Below are 20,000 nucleotides of genomic sequence, written 5' to 3' on the forward strand. Positions count from 1 at the left end.
ATTAAAATGCCATCCTTATTCCCTTCAGCCCAGGACACTTGCGTAACTTTACAGTATACATAGGAAAGCCAGAACGAAGAGCTAAGCTTGGAGTATAGTACATGCGTCACACAGGGAGGGACCGTTGCACGATGCTTAAAGAGCTGCAAGGTCGCAATAATGCACGAATCTTTTTGCCAGCACAGAGTCTTCTGAATGCGTTGATTTACGTTCCTATTTTATGTAGTTGTGTTGCTGTAGTTGTTGCTTGTATTTTAAGATATCTTACGATAGAAATACTTTGCATATTAATTTAACTCTACTAAGACGTAGACGCATCACCGCTCCGCACGTGGTTAACATTTAGTAGGCATCGTGCACATATGCTTAACCAGCAATACTGTTTAGTCGGATTTCAGTTCCTTGTTACTCTATTACTAGCAATATCGTGAGCTTAGTTCGTTCCGAGAATTTTGTTGCGTTTCCAAATGGCGAAGGCAAACGGTTCTAGTGGGAAATGGTGGGTCATGGTTATGCTGTGTAAAGAAGGGATAGAGTGAGAAGAATGCAGCGTAAAATAGCTTTCAAGGGCGAACAGATTAACTTTAAATTCTTAAATAGTATTACCCACGACGAACGTATGAACAACTGTTACCATTTGCATAGACCGCCACAATTCGCGCAGTCAACTACGGAGAGTTTGACCGTGTACTTTTCCACATATTTTGTACCTTTCTCTCAAAGCGAATCGAACACTCGGATGTGGTTGGCTCCTGCACAACTCATTCGTCTGGCAGCCAACCACGGAGGTGATGCTAGCGGATGGCATCGGACGGATGGTAGAAAAGGTGGTATCATTACAGCAATGAAGCACACAAAACATTAGTCAGCTTTGTTAATCTCTCTTATCAATCTCGAAAGGAATAATGAAGTAGGATGAAACTGAAATTAAATCTTGACTAAACACACACACACGCACACATACCAAGCAAGTACGAATCTGTATCCGTAAATAGGTTGATAGAGAGGCCCGTAGAGTTCGAGGGTCATTCAAGGGTCTAATATGAGCATATGGTGGAGCTATGTGTTGGGTCCATTTCGTTCCAAATGCCCTATCGTTTCCATTTCCCATAGTCACAAGTAAGAACAACACGTGGTTGCAAGCAGAGTAACTGAAAATTAACATCAACATCAACTCACCGAGAAAAAGGGACCGGTAGAATCGATAGTGCACGATCGTCTCGAAAAATTCATGAGTAAATCGAAGCTAATGGGAGGCGAAACAGTCCAACAGAGCCCCACCATATCTCGCAATAAGAAGCGCATCGATGAGTGATGAACGACGAGGTCGCTACGGTGGAAAGCTACCGCAAGCTGAATGTGATATCATACTCTTTCTCCCGTGACTGACTGTGGTGGTACCGGAGCAGCATTGTTCGCATTGTTTTTCCATCACTGCCATGTACACAACCTACCAATACCGAACGCGTAAGCGGAGTGCGCATATTCAAACGTAACAATCGCTCCGAAACTCCTCTGCGAAACACATTCACCAAGCGATTTAAATTAGATCCTCTTCCGTTATCAAACCAATGAACACTCAGGAACAGCAGTTCGTGTAGCGTGAATCGGACGACGCTGTCGCGTCTAGAGCCTTCCTAGGTGTTAATAATGCATTGTACGTCCATCAGAAGTACTTAATAAAACCCGCTCTAACCGGCCGGCTGATCGAGAACGAACAAACTCACACTGAGCGATTCACGGTTGCCAGGAGTAACAGATCGATCGGCACGGTGCTAGACACTCAAGGTACAATCTATACTATACGTGGTAAGCGAACCACGGAGTAGGGCGCATTTATCAGGCGCGCGAAAATATGTAGTGATTCCTTTTCAATCTCGATCCGTTCGAGATTTGTTTTGCATTTTGGGCGCGTGAAATTGCGAAGGACAGTCAAATCAATCACTCTCGACACGGCGCACGACTGTCCCAATCCCCTGGTGCATCCGTTCAGATATGTTCGTTATTTAACTGTTGAATCTTCTGCATCTCCATAGTGAATCCACAAAATTCTACCAACACGTACAGCTGACACCCACGCGCTAAAACAACAGGAAAAATCATTTAGGAAAAAATACATAAGAACCGAATGAGCATTATCGCTCTAAACAGGGGAACGGTAAATAATATAAGTAAAAGGGCGATATATACACAGTAAACAAAAGAAAACCGAAAGACCAAGAACTAAAATCGATTCCACATTTTTTCTTAAACCTAGGCGCCTAGTATGGAAACAAAAACGAACACAAAAAAGACAAAAAACGGAGGAGAACAAAACCATTTATGTACGTACATTAAACAATTTCTTTTGAAAAGAAATAAAAACGCTTTTTGAAATCGAACCGGTGAATTTAAAAATCGTTTTTTTGAGTGCACTAAATAAAGATGGAAAACCCCAGATGGCGCTTCTCCTGCGGCGAGTTTTTTTCGCCCAGTCACATGACGGGTAGTCGATCGAAACGTAAAAACATTTTTTCTGCAAAGCCAAAAATTGTCCGTGTCGTGCGCCTTGGAGGTAGGTTCTCGATTATTTTGTGAATTTCCGTAACATTTCTTAAACACACCGATTCTGTATCCGGCAGATTGAAACCCGCAACCGTTCAGCAACAAATCGACGTCGAAGATGATTGCCAACGCTACCGTTCCACGACTGGCCACCGCTGCTGCCCAGGCTCTGCAGCGCCGCACGTACTTCTCGGTGTCCAGCAACCTGCCGCAGGTTCGCGTTTCCCTCGGGGTAAGTTTTATCTCTCGATAGGCCGGGTCTTGACTCCCACCTGCAGGACGGACGGTAGATTCTCGGGAAAGACCGGATCGGGTGTATGCACTTTGCTGGGAAACTGCTTTCAGCATTGCAAACATTACGTAACCTTCGCTATTCTCAACAGGAAAAGGTCGTCCACGGACTGGCCATCTTCGGTGGTGTGCTCGCCTACCCAGTCTGGGTGGTGTCGCACGTCCGCGAGTACAAGGGTGGCAACTAAGTGACGAGGGCAGAAGCGGAACGTTCTAGTGTTGTACGTAATGATGGAAGAAACGCGGTTCGTAGCCCTCGTATCATCGACAGCAGCTCATACTTGATCCTGAGCCATCCTGCAGTATTTCCATTCGCTGATGTACATCGGGAAGAGTATGAATAAAGGTGCCTGCGAACCGTAACACATGGTGATTAGTGTTTTTGTGAGAAGCTGTTGAGAAAAGAAATCCTTCGGCACCATAGAGAAATTCTTAAAGCCACTACCAATCTGCACATGTTCCAGTATGAAGATGCTCGATCAGATTTGTGGATGTCTCAAAAACAGAGGTCATGGTCGCATAAAAAAGTTTTCTAATGCCATCAGGTGATAATATCAGACGCAAAGGCCGTTAGATCTTCTGTTCCCGGCGTAAAATAGTTGATGAATCAGCACCTTCGAAAACTGAGGGTTGCAAGGATATCCTGAACTGACGATCAGGAAGGCTTCACAAGGCAACCTTCTAGACCTTAACTGCCGCTGGATCTCGGATCCCGGAAAGGATCCTTATAGGCATTAGCAATATGGAATGGCTTGATGTGGACGATGTTGATAAAATCGAAGAAAAATGAAATTTATATTTTCCAACATTTAAAATATGAAAACCGCCCGTGAGCCTCGCATACCAATGCATTTGACGGATGGTTTCACACACACTACAAAACCGTTTTTGTCGCGGGTGATTGTTTACATTGGTTGTGAAAAAAAAATCAGAAAAACGGTCTCGTCCGCTTCAGCTGCTGCTTGTCCCTCAGTTCCGCGGCTCCAGTGAAACAATACGGATTTTAAACCAAGTAACTCTCCTCGGGCACAACACCGGTCGACCATAGTCGTGGTGAGTAACTTTCTGCGACAGACAAAGACGAGCTGTTCCAGTTTCTTGTGCTGCTACTGCTCCTACTACTAGCACTACTACTACTACCACTATCGCCTCTACCTTGCGTGCGTGTTCACGGGAGTGCATCCATCGATGGGTGGTGGTTCCAAGGATCAGTTCAGTGACCCCGACTACTTGGTGATCGCTTGCATCATAGCACGCTCTCTCCGTAATCTGCCACCGCACGGTACGCTGTCGCTGGAATTTGTGTCAACCTCATCGATCTGAGTGCACTCCCAAGAGTCCCATGCAGAGCAGCATGTACTATTTCTGGGTGCCGTTCCCGTATGTTAAGCATTTTGAACCTCAAATGACCTTGCGATAGTTAGTTTGTTCCTGATCTGGCTTTTGATGGATTGTTTCAACAATTCCAATACTCCGCGGTTAGAGAATTTGATGAATTGTAATATCATAGCGAGATTTTCGCTAATCTCAAAGCAATGAATCCCTGGGTCAAAGGTAAAGATCTTCATCATCTAGCCGCCCTCTACCCCAAGGTATACCGTATGCATCAATTGGCTAACGCGAAGCTAGACTATCGAGTCTTTTTTCTGTTTCAAGTAGCATCAAGATAGCATATCCAATTAATATAAACCCCTTTAAAATAAGGGTAGATTTGGCTATATCATCATGCGATCGACCCCGCCATTCGAACTAGTGGTGTGAGAGGGCTTAAAAATAAGATACGTCCGATGTTCCCCGATGATCAGTGGTAAGACGGAAAAGGGAAAACGGGAGAGGTTGTCGTCGAATTTTGTCAACCAGAATTCGATGTGGACTTGTTGCCTGACTCTTAATATATTGCGCATACGCAATAAGAATCAGATTTACCGAGTGACGATGCGGGCAGCTGTATCAATGTGGCCACGATAGCCTACACGTTGCAACAGCTTTTGTGCGTACGAATTACGAAGTGAACTATCTATTCATTCCTTGATTTTTTATGAAATTCAACACCTACCTTTGATGAGTAATGAGGTGACTATCGATTTAGGCAGCGCATTAGTTGATAGTAAAAACATAGTAAAACGCAAATCGATTGCAAATTGTGTCGCAATCAAGCTGCTGAATGCGCCAAAACAACACCGGCGGGCTACAAACGATTTCGCACGCTTCCCACCGGCACCGGCCGGTCGTAAACGCCGTCAGCAAAGCGACCACCGAAACTCCAGGCAAACCCTCGTCCCCGGTAAACAAATAAATTATGCAGAGAATGTAGAACGCGCCATGCTATTTCTGCGTACTGCAGAGCGCGATCGCGACGAACGAGAGACTCGAACATTTTTCATTCATCAACGAACGCCACACAACCACCACCACCTACACTCCCTCCAGGAGGCGGCATTAGTCCTGAGCTTCCACCTGAGAGCGGTGACTGGTGCCTGGTAGACCGCTGTGGGGCTGATTGGTGGAGATTCCAGCCATTCCGCCACGCAAAGCCGGTTTCCCTTAGCGCTCTCCTGTCGTATAGCGTCGCCGTGGCGCAGTTCTTATTGTTGTTTTTTTGGTTTCGTTATATCTGTTGTCATCCCATCGCTTTACCTCTTTTCCGTTGCATTCCTTCGACGGAGACCTTGGGCGGTATTCTCTTCAAGCATAGCGTGGAAATCTTACAGGCCAGGTGTATGTGCGTGTGTGTTCGAATACAATTCCATAGATCGGTTTTTGGATGCTTTTTGTTTGGTTGCTATGGAGACACGAGAGGAAGCATTATTGCTTGAGGAATGGCGTTCTAATCCTACGAAAGGTCCAGCAAAAGGATAATGGAAAGAATGCGCTAACGGCTATGAATCATCGCTGTGGTATGTGGCATCGGGTATCGCTGTGGGCTACGGTACCATGTTGCCTAGGGTTGACCGGCCGGATGGAAGCAACCCGGTCTGGTAAACGTTGCATCGATGCAGTTTACTGCGTCTTGCTTCCGCTGCGTTTCGCTGCTTACCTGATCGAATTAGTAATCTAAACGCCTGATGAACAGGCAGAGCGTTCGATACTTTCATACATAAAAAACGCGAGGGCTGGCACGTGTTGCATCAGTTTTAATGTGAATGTGTGCATTTAACTTATCTTATTTATCGTTAGTAAGTCCAATTGAGTATAAGAACAAATGCTATATGAAAACTACCATTGCTGATTGTTCATAAAAGTCCTTTTTCACGATTATTCGCAAATGTTTGTGAAAATCATCAACGTCAATTGAAATACTTACCACATGCAGTGGTAATAAATAACTTTGAATAGCGTATTGTCGCATGACTACTGTCGTATCGTCATGAGCTTCTTGAAATTAATTCAGAGCCAAACATACTTTAGTGCGCTGCAATTACGTTTGCGCTTGTTGTTTCGATCGTAATTGAGCATTTAGAAAACGATAAGTACTTGAAATGTGATTTCTAGGTCGCCATTGTCTGTTTGAGTGGTAATAATGGATCATATTCATTCGATGCTCTCTGTCTGCAGTACAATGGATACGCCATACGATCATGTTTCCCCATTGAGCTGTAGAACCAGTTTTGGAGAGTTATTAATGTTTGAATCGCAGATAAAGCATTGCTCAAACAGCGGCGTTCTGATGTCAAGTTTTGTTCAATTGACGCCCTCGAAGGGCAGAGAGCGTGTGAAGAGCGCGATAGCAAGAAGAACACATGGTGACGAAATGATTGCTTGAAGAAGCATGATGTCGCGTGGTTCGCTCGTGTTTGGTAGCGTGCTTCCGCGCATCGGGCATATGATAGCCTCTGAAGGCTCTTTGAGGGGGTTACCCAAACACCCCACCGCCACATGTAAGACATGCGTGTGTGTGGGGTGGTGCCGTGTTGTGCACCACCCGTTGTTATCAGTGAGCAGCAGTAAGTAGGCGCTCAATGCGTGCTTTCGGTACACTTGTCTCAGTTTGGCTCTTTCTTGGTTCGATGGGCACCCTCTCAACCGCCTCGCTGCGTTCTCAAGGACGCGCTCGTACGGTCGAGAACACGATGCCAAGAGACGCGGCACCTTGTTGTTAGTTTGTTAAGCAGTACGATGCAACGAAACGGATCCCATTAATACATGCATACACGCGTACGTTGTGTTGTCGTCGTCGTCGTCGTCGTCGTCGTCATCGCCGTCGATCTTCATCCGCGGAACCATATCCAAGTGGAATCCGTTCCGATTCAATCCAAGAGCCCGCCATGGTCGTCAGTCCACTACAAGAGGCGTTTGAAGGAAGTCGAGGTACAACCACACTGGCACAGCCAACGAGTTTTGCTTCTGTACAGCCTAGAAGTGTTTCGTTTCTCGTACGCGAATGTGTTTTGCCCCTTTTTTCTCGACCGTTAACCCATTTTTTTATGGAATGTTTTCCAAACAGGTGTGAAGCTGTGAAATGTGTGCTTCAATCTCATCGCTGGCAGTGGAATAATTTCTCTGTGAAATCGTAGTAACCGGTGGAGCGACCGAAGTGGCAATTAAAAATCGTAATTAGAAGGCTACGAGCGCGTGACACAGGCGCAAGGAAGATACCTGTTGCTACTTCGTGCTTGCCATAACACTGACCAATTCCTCGTGTCGCCCGTGCCGGGCTGGCCTGCCAAGCGTGATTTGTATTATCGGAAGCTAATCGGAAATAGGAAGCGACGATGGCCGGTGCAAAGTACAGTGTCACGTTCGTTCGACACGGTGAGAGCGAGTGGAACAAGATGAATCTCTTCTGCGGTTGGCACGATGTTGGGCTCAGTGAAGAAGGTAAGTTGCGCACCCTCCCACTAACATTTTATACTCGCAAATCTTCAGAGACATCCAGCACCAATAAGACGGGTCTATCCAAACAAAAACCCTTAGCAGCACTCTGTGGGCCTCACCTCGCAACATTGTACATTTGAGATAAGCTTCCTTGAATGCCGCCATCATGTAGCCTCAGGCCACGGTTTGTTTAGTTTGTTCGGTACTATTTTCGTTGGTTCAAAGCTTCAATGCAACACACAACGGTGCCATGTAGTCGAATCGATCTACGGTTCAACGAACAGCAGACCCAAAGATTAAGCGAGCTATTTCCGGCGGATCAACATTAATTTCACGGCCACTGCCGAATACCCAACAGGCGAAGCTTCCGTGTTGGTGGCACCACAACAACGGCGTATTCCATTATTCAAAATCAGTCTTGAGAGCCCAGCCACAGATACTGTTATTTTTTTTAACATATATAATGACGGGCGAGCCGTATGTTTAAACACAGATACTGTTAGAATGATAAATAACATCGTTCCTGAAATTGAATTGGAAAATATATCTTTTCTAAGAAACTAAGGAAATTGGAACTGCAACAAATGAAGCGAGAATCTAATCACTAACGTTTTCAACACTTATCGTAAATGAATTAAATTTACTGAACCGTTCCTCTTCCTCTTCTGTTATTTTTTAGGAGAATGGGATGCTCTGGAAGTATCGGCTGCGGCACTCAAGCGCGAAAACATGCACTACGACATCGCCTTCACGTCCTGTCTGCGTCGGGCCAACCAAACGCTCGAGATCATCCTGAAGGAACTGAACCAAACGAACATTCCGGTGCGTCAGTTGTGGCGGCTGAATGAGCGACACTACGGTGCTCTCACCGGATTCAACAAGCGCCAAATGGCGGACATCTACGGCGAGGAGCAGGTGCAGATTTGGCGCCGCAGCTTCAACATTCCGCCTCCTGCCATCGAACCGTCCAATCCGTACTATCACGCGATCAAAAATAATCCTCGGTTGCGGCACATTAATGAGCAGGACTTTCCGACCACCGAAACCCTCGAGACAACGATGGAAAGGGTTGTGCCTGAGTGGAGCGATTCGATCATACCGGAGGTGCGGGCCGGTAAACGCGTACTAGTCGTCGCGCATGGTACAAGTCTGCGGGGGTTGGTGAAGCACATTCAAGGTAGGGTTCGGTTGAAAGCTGCACTCTGGAAAAGTGTATTTCTAAAAAATAATGTATTGGTATGAGAACATGAGACTTCGGCTTGTATGGTGATGGTTGTAGTTGATACTAATGGTGATCTTTTTATCAAAACTTTCTTCCCTTTTCTCTTTCTCTCTCTTTATCTCTCTCACTACTATTGCTCTGTGTTCTATTGAAAACAAAAACGACACAAAATACTGCACATTACAATACATTTGCAATGATTCTATGGTTTACATACACCATCTCATGCAATTCATTACGAATCGCTTCTTCTCATTTGTACCATCTGCAAACCTTAACCAATCCATCCTTCGTCCCTCCACGATGCAACACAATACTTACGATCTAAAGATATTTCAGACGCGGACATCATGAAATTCAACCTACCGAACAGTATTCCCTTCATCATCGATTTCGATGCTTCGATGAAGATGGTGGGCAACATTCGGTTTCTCGCCAACGACGACACGGTCCTGAAGGCGATGGAGAAGGTGGCCTCAATTGGCAAATAGGGACGACCAGGTGCCGGCACCACCATCCCTTAGCGATCCAGTGCAAAGCTCTACCTCACAAGCCATCCGCGTTGCAGCGGCGAAACGAACACGGAAATGGGCACGGGAACGGTATGAAAACGGACGGAAGTTGATTCCAGTATCCTCTCCGGTGCAAGATTACTGGGCATGATTTATGTTTATTAAAACCCTGCTCTTGATCGAGGTGCGTTACAACGAAAGTGCCGCCTCATGCTTACCGTGTAGCTTCCGTGTGCGTATCGGTCAGGTTTTAGTGGTAGTTTTTTCGCTTTTCAAAATTCCTGTATTTTCCCTTTTTGGTGTATTTATTATACGATTGTCGATTTTTTTAATTTGTTATGCGTACGCAGCGTAAGCAAGAGAAAGTGTGCGAGATCAGGCGGCAGGAGAGTTTTTTAGGATTTTAACTCTAGCGGTAAACTCTAGTTGTGTAGGGTTTTGTAAGCATTAATGCATGTGTGTGTGCGGCAAATAAAATAAAATACTACTGTTTTATTGAACACATATTCCCGCCAGCGCCAGCGGAGCGTGGTATAAGTGGCTTTATTTTCGTTTATATTCGACATTTTTGAAGAAAGGTCCACTCAGCTAGTCACAAAGCGTGGTGAGGGGTTACTGTTTTTAAAGTGTAAAGATAGCGTTATCGATCGTTTGAACCGCAACCATACAACAAATTGATTAACGCTGCACCATAAGCCTTATCAGTTCGACAAACACTCACTCGCTTCCTAATTGCCTTATCTTCGTTTACATTACCAGTCCAGTAGCCGTCTGGAGTACAGGTTTTAAAAGCTCTCGCATTGCATAATCTTCTGGCTGGCTACAAAAGAGTCTCCCTTCCCGCGTGTGTAATATATGTCATGTCGTGTTAAAACAACGACCAACACCACTTATTTGCCGCTGATAAGCTCCACAGAGATTGAGGCAATGTTGTTATAGCTCATTTAAGTATCAATTGATGTTTCTGTTTGCTAACCACTTCTGGTCGCGACTATCTCAAGTACTATTTACTTTTCCCTTGATTTAAACCGAGAATTTATTGGCGAGCATACAACTCTTCATCAAGTCAAGCGTAGTCCTCTACGTCTGGTTGAAGTGCTGGTGCGAACGCGAGATGTCTAATCAGTATCGATTGACAAGACTGATTTGTATCTTATAGATCGGCAAACCATGTTCCCTGAATGGTTGATCGTGTTTGGTGATCGCTAGGGAATGCAGCTGGAAAACGTAAGTAGAAAACGTTGTTTGTGGAGCCAGTTAAGAATGGTACGAATTCTATCATGGCCCGCGTTTTCATCTGGTTGCTTCTCGATGATATCGCTCCAGGAATCGTCTGCTAAGCAGCACTTGTTATTGTCGCATTTCAAGAACAAACAAAAAAGCCATTCATTTCGCCATATGTTATATCACCGTGTGCATCTGTGTTCTAACAAATGCCGTCTGTTTTACTCGATACTATCAGCTTGTCACACGCTGATAATGAGCTCACCGTTGATGCGTTGGCATAAAAAAGACGAAATGTTAATTTGCTTCGCAATAATGATCAGATGTATAGAAAATCATTTTTTGATTAACTCATTCACAATGAGGCAGCCTGGTTGGAACAGTATTTTATCTCATTAATATGTCGCAACGATTTGAAAACCTCGATCCTTTCCATGTACAAATTGCTTTCTAAACCAACCGGCAACTAACACAACTTGACACATATCTCCTCTGCCTGTTTGCACGCCACACAAGTGCTTCCAACGTGGTAGACGGCAATGCTTGGTAAATAAACGATTTTATTCGTTATTCAATTAAGATTTGAACGGGTGATAAAGTTCGTCGCACTCCTCACGGAGCAGACAGACGCTGATAGACGTGCGTCAAGCTGGCTTAGTGTATACCCACCGTACAAGCAAACACTAGAGTTGACCCATAATCGAGAACCATCGATTCTACTGGTCGCAGCCATCGCGATAGGAGTTGGTCGAGCAACGAACCATGCAGCGATGTGGGTAGACGCAGTCCAGTGCAGGGGCTGCGCCATAAATCATTCTGACTTCAATTTTCACGCTCGAAATGATTGTTGTTCTGGGTAGGTACGTCAGGTCAAGTACATACATGAAGTCATTCATGGGTGGATGGGCATAATGGTCGAGAATAGCAAATTTGGAATCCCACCAAGTAAAGTTGCCATAACGGACCATATCTGATTTTTAGATTCGTTTCCAATAACATTTTCGAAATAAACATAACAGCTCAATATGCGAATGCGCTTTAATCGTAAGTCGGATTGAATGGATTAGTTAAATCAACCATATCCTCCTCGAAGATGTTCCGCCCGTGAAATTGACTGGAAAAGAATGAACAACCCACGTTTTGCTTACATTATGTTAACAACCTTCATTATGTTTTAATATAAAACACTGCAACCCAACATACGCCTCACCGCACTGACTAGATTGAAGGCAATTAATCCACCTGCAAGTTGCATAAGAAGAATTGAAGCTGTATAATTACGGCACCGTATGTTGGCGTCATCGAGAAAAGTGTAAACCGGTATACGCTAGTTTGGCGTACGAGATAAGAAAGCAACCGTGTGCTTACATCAAGTCACCCCATACGTTGCCAACGATTCGCTTCGATAATTGCTCTCACTTTCATTCCATTGGTCCGCGTGGTTCAACAGGAAACGAAAGGCGATTAAAGGGTACCGCTTTTTGCTCCTTTTTCTTTGAGGCGAATACATGTACGACGAGACGAATGTAATGGACACAGTACGGAAGGGATGAGGAAGGCGGGTGTACAGGTTGTAGTAATACTACACGAAACATAATATGGTATATTTTTTGTAATAATTAGTATTGATCGACTCGAGTGTTCTCTTCACAAATCAAACTGAACTCGCATGCATCTCTCTAACTAGTAGTTTAACTTTCAACCCTCATTAACTTCCAGTCAATCAAAAAATGTTGACCTGTGATGGATAGCTTATAGCATCGGTTGTTATGGTCTGCTACGCGCCATGGTCAAGCATAGTCACGTGTTCACGTAAAGCCTACGATGCGCGAGGTCACAACCAGCAACACCAACAACGGGTCAACGGAGTAGCAGCTTCCCCGTCTACTGGAAGAGCGACTCTCTCACTCTCTGTCTGGCGCTTTCTTAGGTGTTAGTGGCACGATTTTGCCTTGTGAGTCGCAATTGTTTATGTTTTGACGGAAGCTCGAGTAGCGACTACCTCATCTAAGTGCCCGTATCGTAACCCGTGCCAATGACTACTGATGATGATGATGATAGGAAGAATGATTACTGCTAGGGGACGGAAAAGGCTGAGAGTTAAAGGAACTGAGAATGGTTGATCAGATTCAAGTAAATCCAAGCGAACGCGAGAGAAGTCAGGTGATGCCTACACACACCAACATCAAAGCCGTTTGCGATTGTTTCGATCCGAGAGAGTCGAATGATGCGATATGCTGCTATTACATTGGCACGGTGGGGAAACTCGCCAGTGGTCGTCTCGATTGTTTTCTCGGGTTTTCCCACCACAGATACCCAACCCAACCACCTTGCTCCGGTGAGTAGCGAAATGGCCGGCAAACGATGGCAACCATTGCGCTCATGCGCTATACGGCAGCAGTGCAAATGCTACCTCCTACCAATCGCAACGCATCAACACTCTGATGCAAGTCGATAAGTTCTGTTCCGTGATAGTGACCAATTAGTGGCAAATGTAAACGATAATAATCCTTAGTAATAAAACGCTCGCCTTAACTGTCTATGCCGATTTCTATATTAGCGAGTTTTTTTTTTGCTAAAAATCATAAGCTACTGGGCATCTCCACCAAGCGTTAGCGCCCGTAACACGTGGTTTTGTCAAAGCATGAAAATAATGTACTTTTCGGCCTACTTGGCTAACCGAATATTGAATAGACATTCAGCAAGTGCAAAGCCGCTGCATTTTATACGCACATCACTGTTTCCTCGCGATGTTGGCGCTGCCGTCGAACTTCGGTACACGAGGCAACATTGACTTCATTGAAATGCTGCGGGTTGTTTCGCGCGGAGAAGCCAACAGCGATTGGAGAACCGAAACCGAATAAATGAATTTGTTTTGTGTGAATTGCTTGGAGAAATAATAATAGCAGCAGCGGTAGACCGACAGCAGGAGAGCAAAATGGGCTTCCAAATGAATGGTGTAAACAGCATGGCGACGACGACGATGACGATGACCACGAAGCGCGATGGTTGTGAGAGTTTTAAAAATAGTGAGCAAAGATGGAGAGCGAATATAGAGACCCCCCCAGCTGAGCCGAGATAAGCGGTGGTGGTGAACCAGACGTATCCGGAGTGGATCGCTCTGCGTCTTTCCTTCCCCAGCAGCAGCAGCAGCACGCTTAGTAGTCGGATGAGCTCGGCTATGTTCGGTTCGGGGTTAAATACGCACACACACACCCATTGCCGTCGTGTGGCAAGTGTCAGAAAGAAGAAAGGTCCCCACCGCCAGCGTCAGCGGCCAGGCAGTTTGGTCAAAATCGCGAACAAGCATTTGTCGCCATCGCTGCAACAGCAGAAGGGTGGCGCACTACTTGTCGTGGTGTCCGTCGTCGTCGCCGTCGTTGTCGTTGTCGTCATAGGCCATCATACTTCGACGACGAGATTGGCAAGAACAGTGATAGTAGTAAGTGCAGCCAGTGATGGTCTAGTCCCACCAGGAATGCTAGATTTGTGGTTGATATGGTCGCTCCCGGATGACGGCAACCGTGGAATCGTCAGTGATGTTTGGTGCGTCGGGAGGATATGCGTGTGGCTGTCATGCGCAGCACCCCCCCCCCCCCCTCCCTACTCTCCTCACTCCAAACCACCCCCTTCATTCTCACTAGTGTTTGGTGTTGTTTGTGAAGTGCTACCGACCAAGCCCTCCGAAAAGGTCAACCGCGCCGCTGATCCACCGTTTGCTAAAATGCTGCCCAACCTACTGCTAATCGATACTGCCGGCTCCAGTAAACCTCGCGCATTTGCTTGGTTCGTGTGCTATGCCCCCTCAGCACCCCCCATTCCCGACGTACGTCATCGTCAAAGACGACGTCGATGGTTCATGCTGGGCGAAAATAACATCTGGGCCATAGCTCACAGTCGTCGCCCAGGACCAGGACTCCCGTTGTTCCTGTGAGCCGATGCGGAACCGCTCGAACCAACTTCATCAATCCACCGCGGAGAGCTCCACCTTTCGCCTCGGAAGGTCAAACCGAAAAAGGAAGCGAACGGAAGCAGTTGCAACGCTTTCTGCGAAACCCCACCATCCCACCTTCTTTCCCTTTCGATGAGGCGCTTTTCGGCCTTCATTTTCAAGCCCCAGCCCCAACCCCAGCCCCATTCCCCATTTGCAGCATTATGAATGAAAGTGGTTGCGCGCATGCTTGACCATGTGCCAGGTTGCGAAACAAAACATCAATCGACCGACGTCGTCGTCGTCGTCGTCCGTCGTCGTCCGTCGTTGTCTCTTGTCCCTCGGCCGTTGCTCGACGGTTCCTCAGCGACCATTCCCCGACAATTGTCCCTGAGACCTGACAACCCTCCGTCCCTCCTTGGGCATCGGACAGAGAGGAACAGGTTTTTCCTTCCTTCCGCACGGAAAAGCTGGCTGCCCTGAAGATCCGGTTTCATGCCACAGCAGCAGATACACCACGCAGATGGTGATGCTGATGATGATTATGATGATGATGATGCACATTATGTTTGGCAACTTTCGCTCCGCAACAACTGGTTAACAGTGGCGGTGCCGAAAGGTACGTGTGCGTCAACTGTGCGACAGGTGCGATAGCGAGAATTATCACCACCAGATCGGCCATCAGTACAACCAATTGCATAACACGTGATAACGAGTGGTGTGCGAGTGTGTGTGCGTGTGTGTGTGCGCGCGATCTAGGGATAATGTTTTATCGATATCCGTCAAGGCTTCACAATGCGCTCCTTCTGTGTGGCCGTGCGTGGCGTTACAATGAGTGCGCTGTTATCATGCTGTTATCAAAAACACATGCTTTCGGTGGCACCACGCAGCGTCATGGAACAATGATGATTCATACATCGATTTGGAGTTCAGTTCGTTTTTCGAGTTTTGAAACGCCACTGGTGCCTCCATGCGATCTTCCTTCTTTATGAAGTGATAATTATATTCAAACAAACACCCGCGGCCCTGGCACACACTAGAAACATCGACTGACACCGATGGTCACCGCGTGGTATGGTAGTGGCGAGTTTCGGCGAGCCAACTTTCTGGCCCTAACCGCACCGGTCGGCGATAGCCACAGTCGGCGGCGACGTCATCAGCAAACAACCCGACGACGGAGATTCGTCATCGTTTGGTCAACGTCCACATACTGGTGCGTCGTCGTCGTCGTCGGTGAACGCACACTCGGTGTCGACCGCCCCTCGACCCCGTGAGGCCATGCGGCGCCGCCACTGCATCTGTGTGAGTGTGTGTGAGTGGGTGATGTGGTGGAATCACACGGTCCACTTTGTTGTTGCTCTCGCGGTCGTCGGCAGTCGGCAGTCGGTGTGATTGCCACCCGCCGCCACGAGAGTTTGTGTGCGTAGCTTGACCAACCGACCGACCGACCGACCGTTCCATCGGCTATCATCAACCGGCGGCAGCAGTTTCCATTACAACGGTTCGACCGAACCGCCTCACGCCCGTTAGTAGTAACTGTATCAACCGGACGACGGGGTGTCGCTGGCGTCATGAACCATTCGCGCGAGTGTTTCTCGATCTCGAAAGCAGCAGCAAGATGATGTAGAGGCATCTCATGTGGATATGCAATTCAATTTTAGCATCAGTTATCATCGTCCGCGCACGTGTGTTTGTGTGTATGAAATTCGCGAGTTCGTGTTTGATAATTAAAAATCCATTCTCGTGATAAACAACCACTAGGAACGGTGGTGGAGGAACACCGACGAGTCCTTTCGGGTGGTCGTCCTTCTCGGGGATGCGCCTTGTTTTCAGTGTGATAGTGAATCGCGGAGTGCGCCTGCGTTCCGGCCTGTGCTAGTGTGTTGTGTTTGGTCGGGGTGAGCGTATGGTGAGCGTGGGTGCAGGTGTTGGACGCCCTTTTTTGGGGCGCAGATTGTTATTGTTGCCTGGCATCGGCGGAACGCCAGTCGACGACACGAAACCGACGGTAACGGAAGTGTTCATGTAGTGCGTTCTCGCTTTCTCGCTCTTTCTCTCCTCTCTCTCTCTCTCGGGACTGGCCACTGCGAGTCACCACCACCAAATCCACCACAACGTCTTGGTTGCTTTGATTGCGTCTTCAAAGATGGGGGGGTATGTGCGCTGCTGTTGCTTTGATTGAATAAACACGAGCAACGAGTAGCAGCAACACCGGCCTCCATCAACACAACCACCACTACCGCCCGGGCCGGGGCGCTTTAACCAGAGGATGAGGTCAAGAAATTTAAATTCCCCAGCCAGACCGCATCGTAGTGGCGATTTGTGTGGAAGCAGCTCGGAAGAATAATGACGTGAATGTTGTTTCTAATGGTTCGCGACGCATTTTTTGTTTCAGTGTAACATATAAAAGCGATAGTAACAATAGAAAGCACGATTAAAGTTGCTGTGATAAGTAAAGTGTCGTGATAGGCAGTTCGTGATACAAGCAGACATGATAAAACCCTTGGACTTATCAACACGGCGCCATGCATGCCTCATGGATCTGGCGGAACGGCATTAAGGAAGGTAAAGTTGGTTCATAGTTCTTTCCATTTCCAAACCGTCATCCATTAACAGGAAAAAGTTACCAATTGTACGCTTGGACGTTCAACATGAAAAATGTAGCCCTATCTTAAATGGCATCGCAACAATAACTCTAACCAAACGTAGGATGGCTCGTTTTAAATGTCCTTTTAGATCATTAACTAAAAATGGAAATTTATCGAGTCGAACTCGAACTCTTCACTTCTCAATTACAAAAACATCCTACTAGGGCCACTTGTATGAACGGTATTGTAACAAAAAACCGTTTGTATTCCAAAACATCTGTCCAAAGAACCTGCCAAAACACCTGTGCAGACTAACCTACGACTAACTGCTGCTGAACTAGGCTGTTGACTAGTAGAGTAGAATGTACTGGAAGATGAAGGTTTCAAAGTAGCAGCAACGTCAGTCTCCGGGGCTTTAACCAGTGGTTAACGTGTAGATTTAGATAGTGAAGAGTTATCGAGAGCAATGACGTGGACATTTTTCCGGTATAACGTATCAAGTTATGAGCAACAATAAAAGTCACTGTTATAGTTGTTCTGATAAGTGATACGCAGTTCATGGTGTAATCAGGCATAGTATAACCCTGGGACATACCAACACGACCCTCGATATCTGGCATTAAGAAAGGTAAAGTTGGTTCATACTTTTCCCAATTCTATTTGTCATTCATTATCACTCCCCATCCCTTGGTGAGATAGTGTGTTTCTGGTACCGTAAAGGTCTCACATGACCGTGAAGGGTTCAATTAATATGGTTTGTGGAGTAGGACGAGCATTCAAGAGCAGGGCCATGCGGGCTATCCTTCGCGGTAAGCGGCTCCAGTCCCTCATTTCCCGTTCCTCCGTATCACCCTCCCACTATGTCAGCGAGCTAACAAACATTGCCGATGTGCACGCCAAAAACGAAATATCCAACCATCTACGGCAACCACACCGCAATGCGTTCAGCCATTAATTTACGCGCGCTGGACGCGTTACGCTCGTTAATGAATCGTCCTGCCAACCGTCGAGCCGTTGTCGCCCTTGGCGGGTAACGAAATTTAAGGCGAGTGCGGGCCCAAGGATAACATCATTCATTCCGGATCGCCTCGGCCATGCTTTGCCAGATGGCGGTGAATCGAAGAGGGGATGTTAAGTGTCACCCGCAGCACAAACGATACTATCCGGGTGTTGTGCTATCTGGTCTGGACACTTGGCTTCCCGGTTGGTTGCCATGGGATGCCGATCATTGTAGAATCCATTTTGAAACGAAAAAAATGGTTCCTTCAGATATAACTTTAATCTTAAAATGGTTCAGTGATATCAGTAACTCAAGAGCTTACACTTTTCCATCTTTATGTTTCGTAAGTATTTTAAGCATAGCTTTAGGAAAACATGATCTTCCGATGTGTTTCACATAATAGTCAACTCTGCTAGGATTAATTTGGTTTGGTTTTGTGTTTTAAAAATGACCAAAGAAAGGGCTTTCTCCAATATCCCGTCCGTCAGTAAACTGACACCAGCCTGGCTCAGCTTGGGATAAATCAATCTCCCTTACGGCAGGCACCACCACTGAGCCTCCACTCAGAAGGCGAGTTTCATCAAAGAGAAAGAGACAACGTGACTGAGTGCTGATGACGGAACCGATCCACCATGATGATCCTTCGTTCGCTTTTTGCTGCGGTCACTGGCGGGTTTCACCGAAAAACCCCCCAAAACACCAGAGCACACCGTGGCGCGTTAGGTGAAGGGCAAAATTTATTACTTTCCCAGAGCCTCGGCCCTCGCTAGGTGGCTATAGGGCTGGTTTGTAGCTGTCAACTGTAGGTGGAACGGTGTACAAATTTATTCATTATGCTTCCATATCTGTGTTGGAGTGTGTGTGTTTTTTTTTCTCCAGCAATCCGAACGAATTTAGTCAACTTTCGCTGTGGCTCTGGCGCACAAACTGTGTATAAAGTCATGTATTATGCTGGCTTTAATTAAATGATGTTATTGCCATGTGACGTGATGCCTGGAACGTTCTTAAGTTAACTTGTAACATGTTGTATCAGAATTCAAACCAATTGTCACGCGCCTGTGACAGGCAACTATGTCTGCGGGTAGTGGCACTTGTGAAGGTATAATTTTAATCGTTTTAATCATGCTCCATTAAACATGCCACGTGTCGAAGTTAATGGTACCAATAAATCAATTAAATCCCTGCCATAGCCAATCTATTCGGATTACAGTGCCTCGTTCGATTAGTTTCCACCCGACCAAAGAAGGTATTGGTTTCACCATGAAATGATATTAATTTCCCGGCAATCAAACAAAGATTGTTGCTTTTCGATGAAGATCACTGTTCGTATTCACGGAATGCTGGCAAGATTTTCCACGCGATTAGGCTCTGTATACAATTTAACGCTGAATATAATATTCTCCTGAAGTGGCCTCGATTCTGTTTTCCAATATACTATACTTCAAATTGGGTTAAGCTGGTTCCCGGAAAAATCATCTACTCCTAGGCCGGAATTCATGATAAATCTGGCCCATTCCACTCCCGGCTGAGCTCGTCCAGGCGTGGAGAAACAGCACGAGATGATAACGATGGATGCACTCACTTTTGCCGCCTCTCTGGGCACAGTGATCGGCCGTTGGAAATCGTAACAAATCGAATCCCTATCCTCCTTCATCAAGAAAAGCCCCCTTTGACCTAGATCGCTTATGTTCGGTGGGCCGATAGGATCAACAATACAGCTACAATCACACTGAAACACTCGCGTGCACGCTCGTGTCGGAATGTAGCACCGGCCCCTGAGCCTGGGAGATCAATTTTGCTGATGTTGATGCTGCACGGTCGATGTTCGATGCGAATGGTCGATATCAAGTCTAGAACCGAACGTGTGTGGATT

At 46.4% G+C, this 20,000-nt stretch overlaps 4 protein-coding genes across 19 annotated transcripts in view; all 4 read left to right on the top strand.

Annotated features, from left to right (window-relative positions):
* LOC125947980 (RNA pseudouridylate synthase domain-containing protein 1-like) overlaps positions 1 to 2,376 on the top strand; it is a 5,544-nt gene extending 3,168 nt beyond the window's left edge. For both annotated transcript variants that reach the window (XM_049673595.1, XM_049673596.1), the window contains one exon: positions 1 to 2,376. This exon is cut by the window's left edge. The gene's annotated coding sequence lies outside the window, so the exon portion shown is untranslated.
* Positions 2,377 to 2,480: 104 nt separating this feature from the next.
* Positions 2,481 to 3,198, top strand: LOC125948022 (uncharacterized). Its single transcript, XM_049673650.1, has 3 exons — positions 2,481 to 2,554; positions 2,622 to 2,776; positions 2,928 to 3,198. The coding sequence occupies exons 2-3, from the start codon at positions 2,663 to 2,665 to the stop codon at positions 3,021 to 3,023; spliced, it is 210 nt and encodes a 69-aa protein (XP_049529607.1). The 5' UTR covers positions 2,481 to 2,554; positions 2,622 to 2,662; the 3' UTR covers positions 3,024 to 3,198.
* Positions 3,199 to 3,739: 541 nt separating this feature from the next.
* On the top strand, positions 3,740 to 10,259 carry LOC125947992 (phosphoglycerate mutase 2-like). Of its 4 annotated transcripts, none has more exons than XM_049673612.1 (4): positions 3,740 to 3,888; positions 7,280 to 7,653; positions 8,330 to 8,827; positions 9,203 to 10,259. In XM_049673612.1, the coding sequence occupies exons 2-4, from the start codon at positions 7,548 to 7,550 to the stop codon at positions 9,361 to 9,363; spliced, it is 765 nt and encodes a 254-aa protein (XP_049529569.1). In that variant the 5' UTR covers positions 3,740 to 3,888; positions 7,280 to 7,547; the 3' UTR covers positions 9,364 to 10,259. The 4 variants fall into 4 exon arrangements, with proteins under 4 accessions (XP_049529569.1, XP_049529573.1, XP_049529570.1 ...); XM_049673616.1 differs by having other exon boundaries at positions 9,212 to 10,252; XM_049673613.1 differs by lacking the exon at positions 3,740 to 3,888 and adding an exon at positions 6,683 to 7,208.
* Positions 10,260 to 13,903: 3,644 nt separating this feature from the next.
* Positions 13,904 to 20,000, top strand: part of LOC125947939 (alpha-1,6-mannosyl-glycoprotein 2-beta-N-acetylglucosaminyltransferase) — a 46,010-nt gene continuing 39,913 nt past the window's right edge. For 2 of the 12 annotated variants that reach the window (XM_049673512.1, XM_049673528.1), the window contains exons 1-2: positions 16,473 to 16,813; positions 16,935 to 17,104. The gene's annotated coding sequence lies outside the window, so the exon portion shown is untranslated. The other 10 variants (XM_049673513.1, XM_049673518.1, XM_049673523.1 and 7 more) reach the window with 10 other exon arrangements.

The sequence above is a fragment of the Anopheles darlingi genome, chromosome 2, assembly GCF_943734745.1.
Source record: "Anopheles darlingi chromosome 2, idAnoDarlMG_H_01, whole genome shotgun sequence".
NCBI lineage: Eukaryota > Metazoa > Arthropoda > Insecta > Diptera > Culicidae > Anopheles > Anopheles darlingi.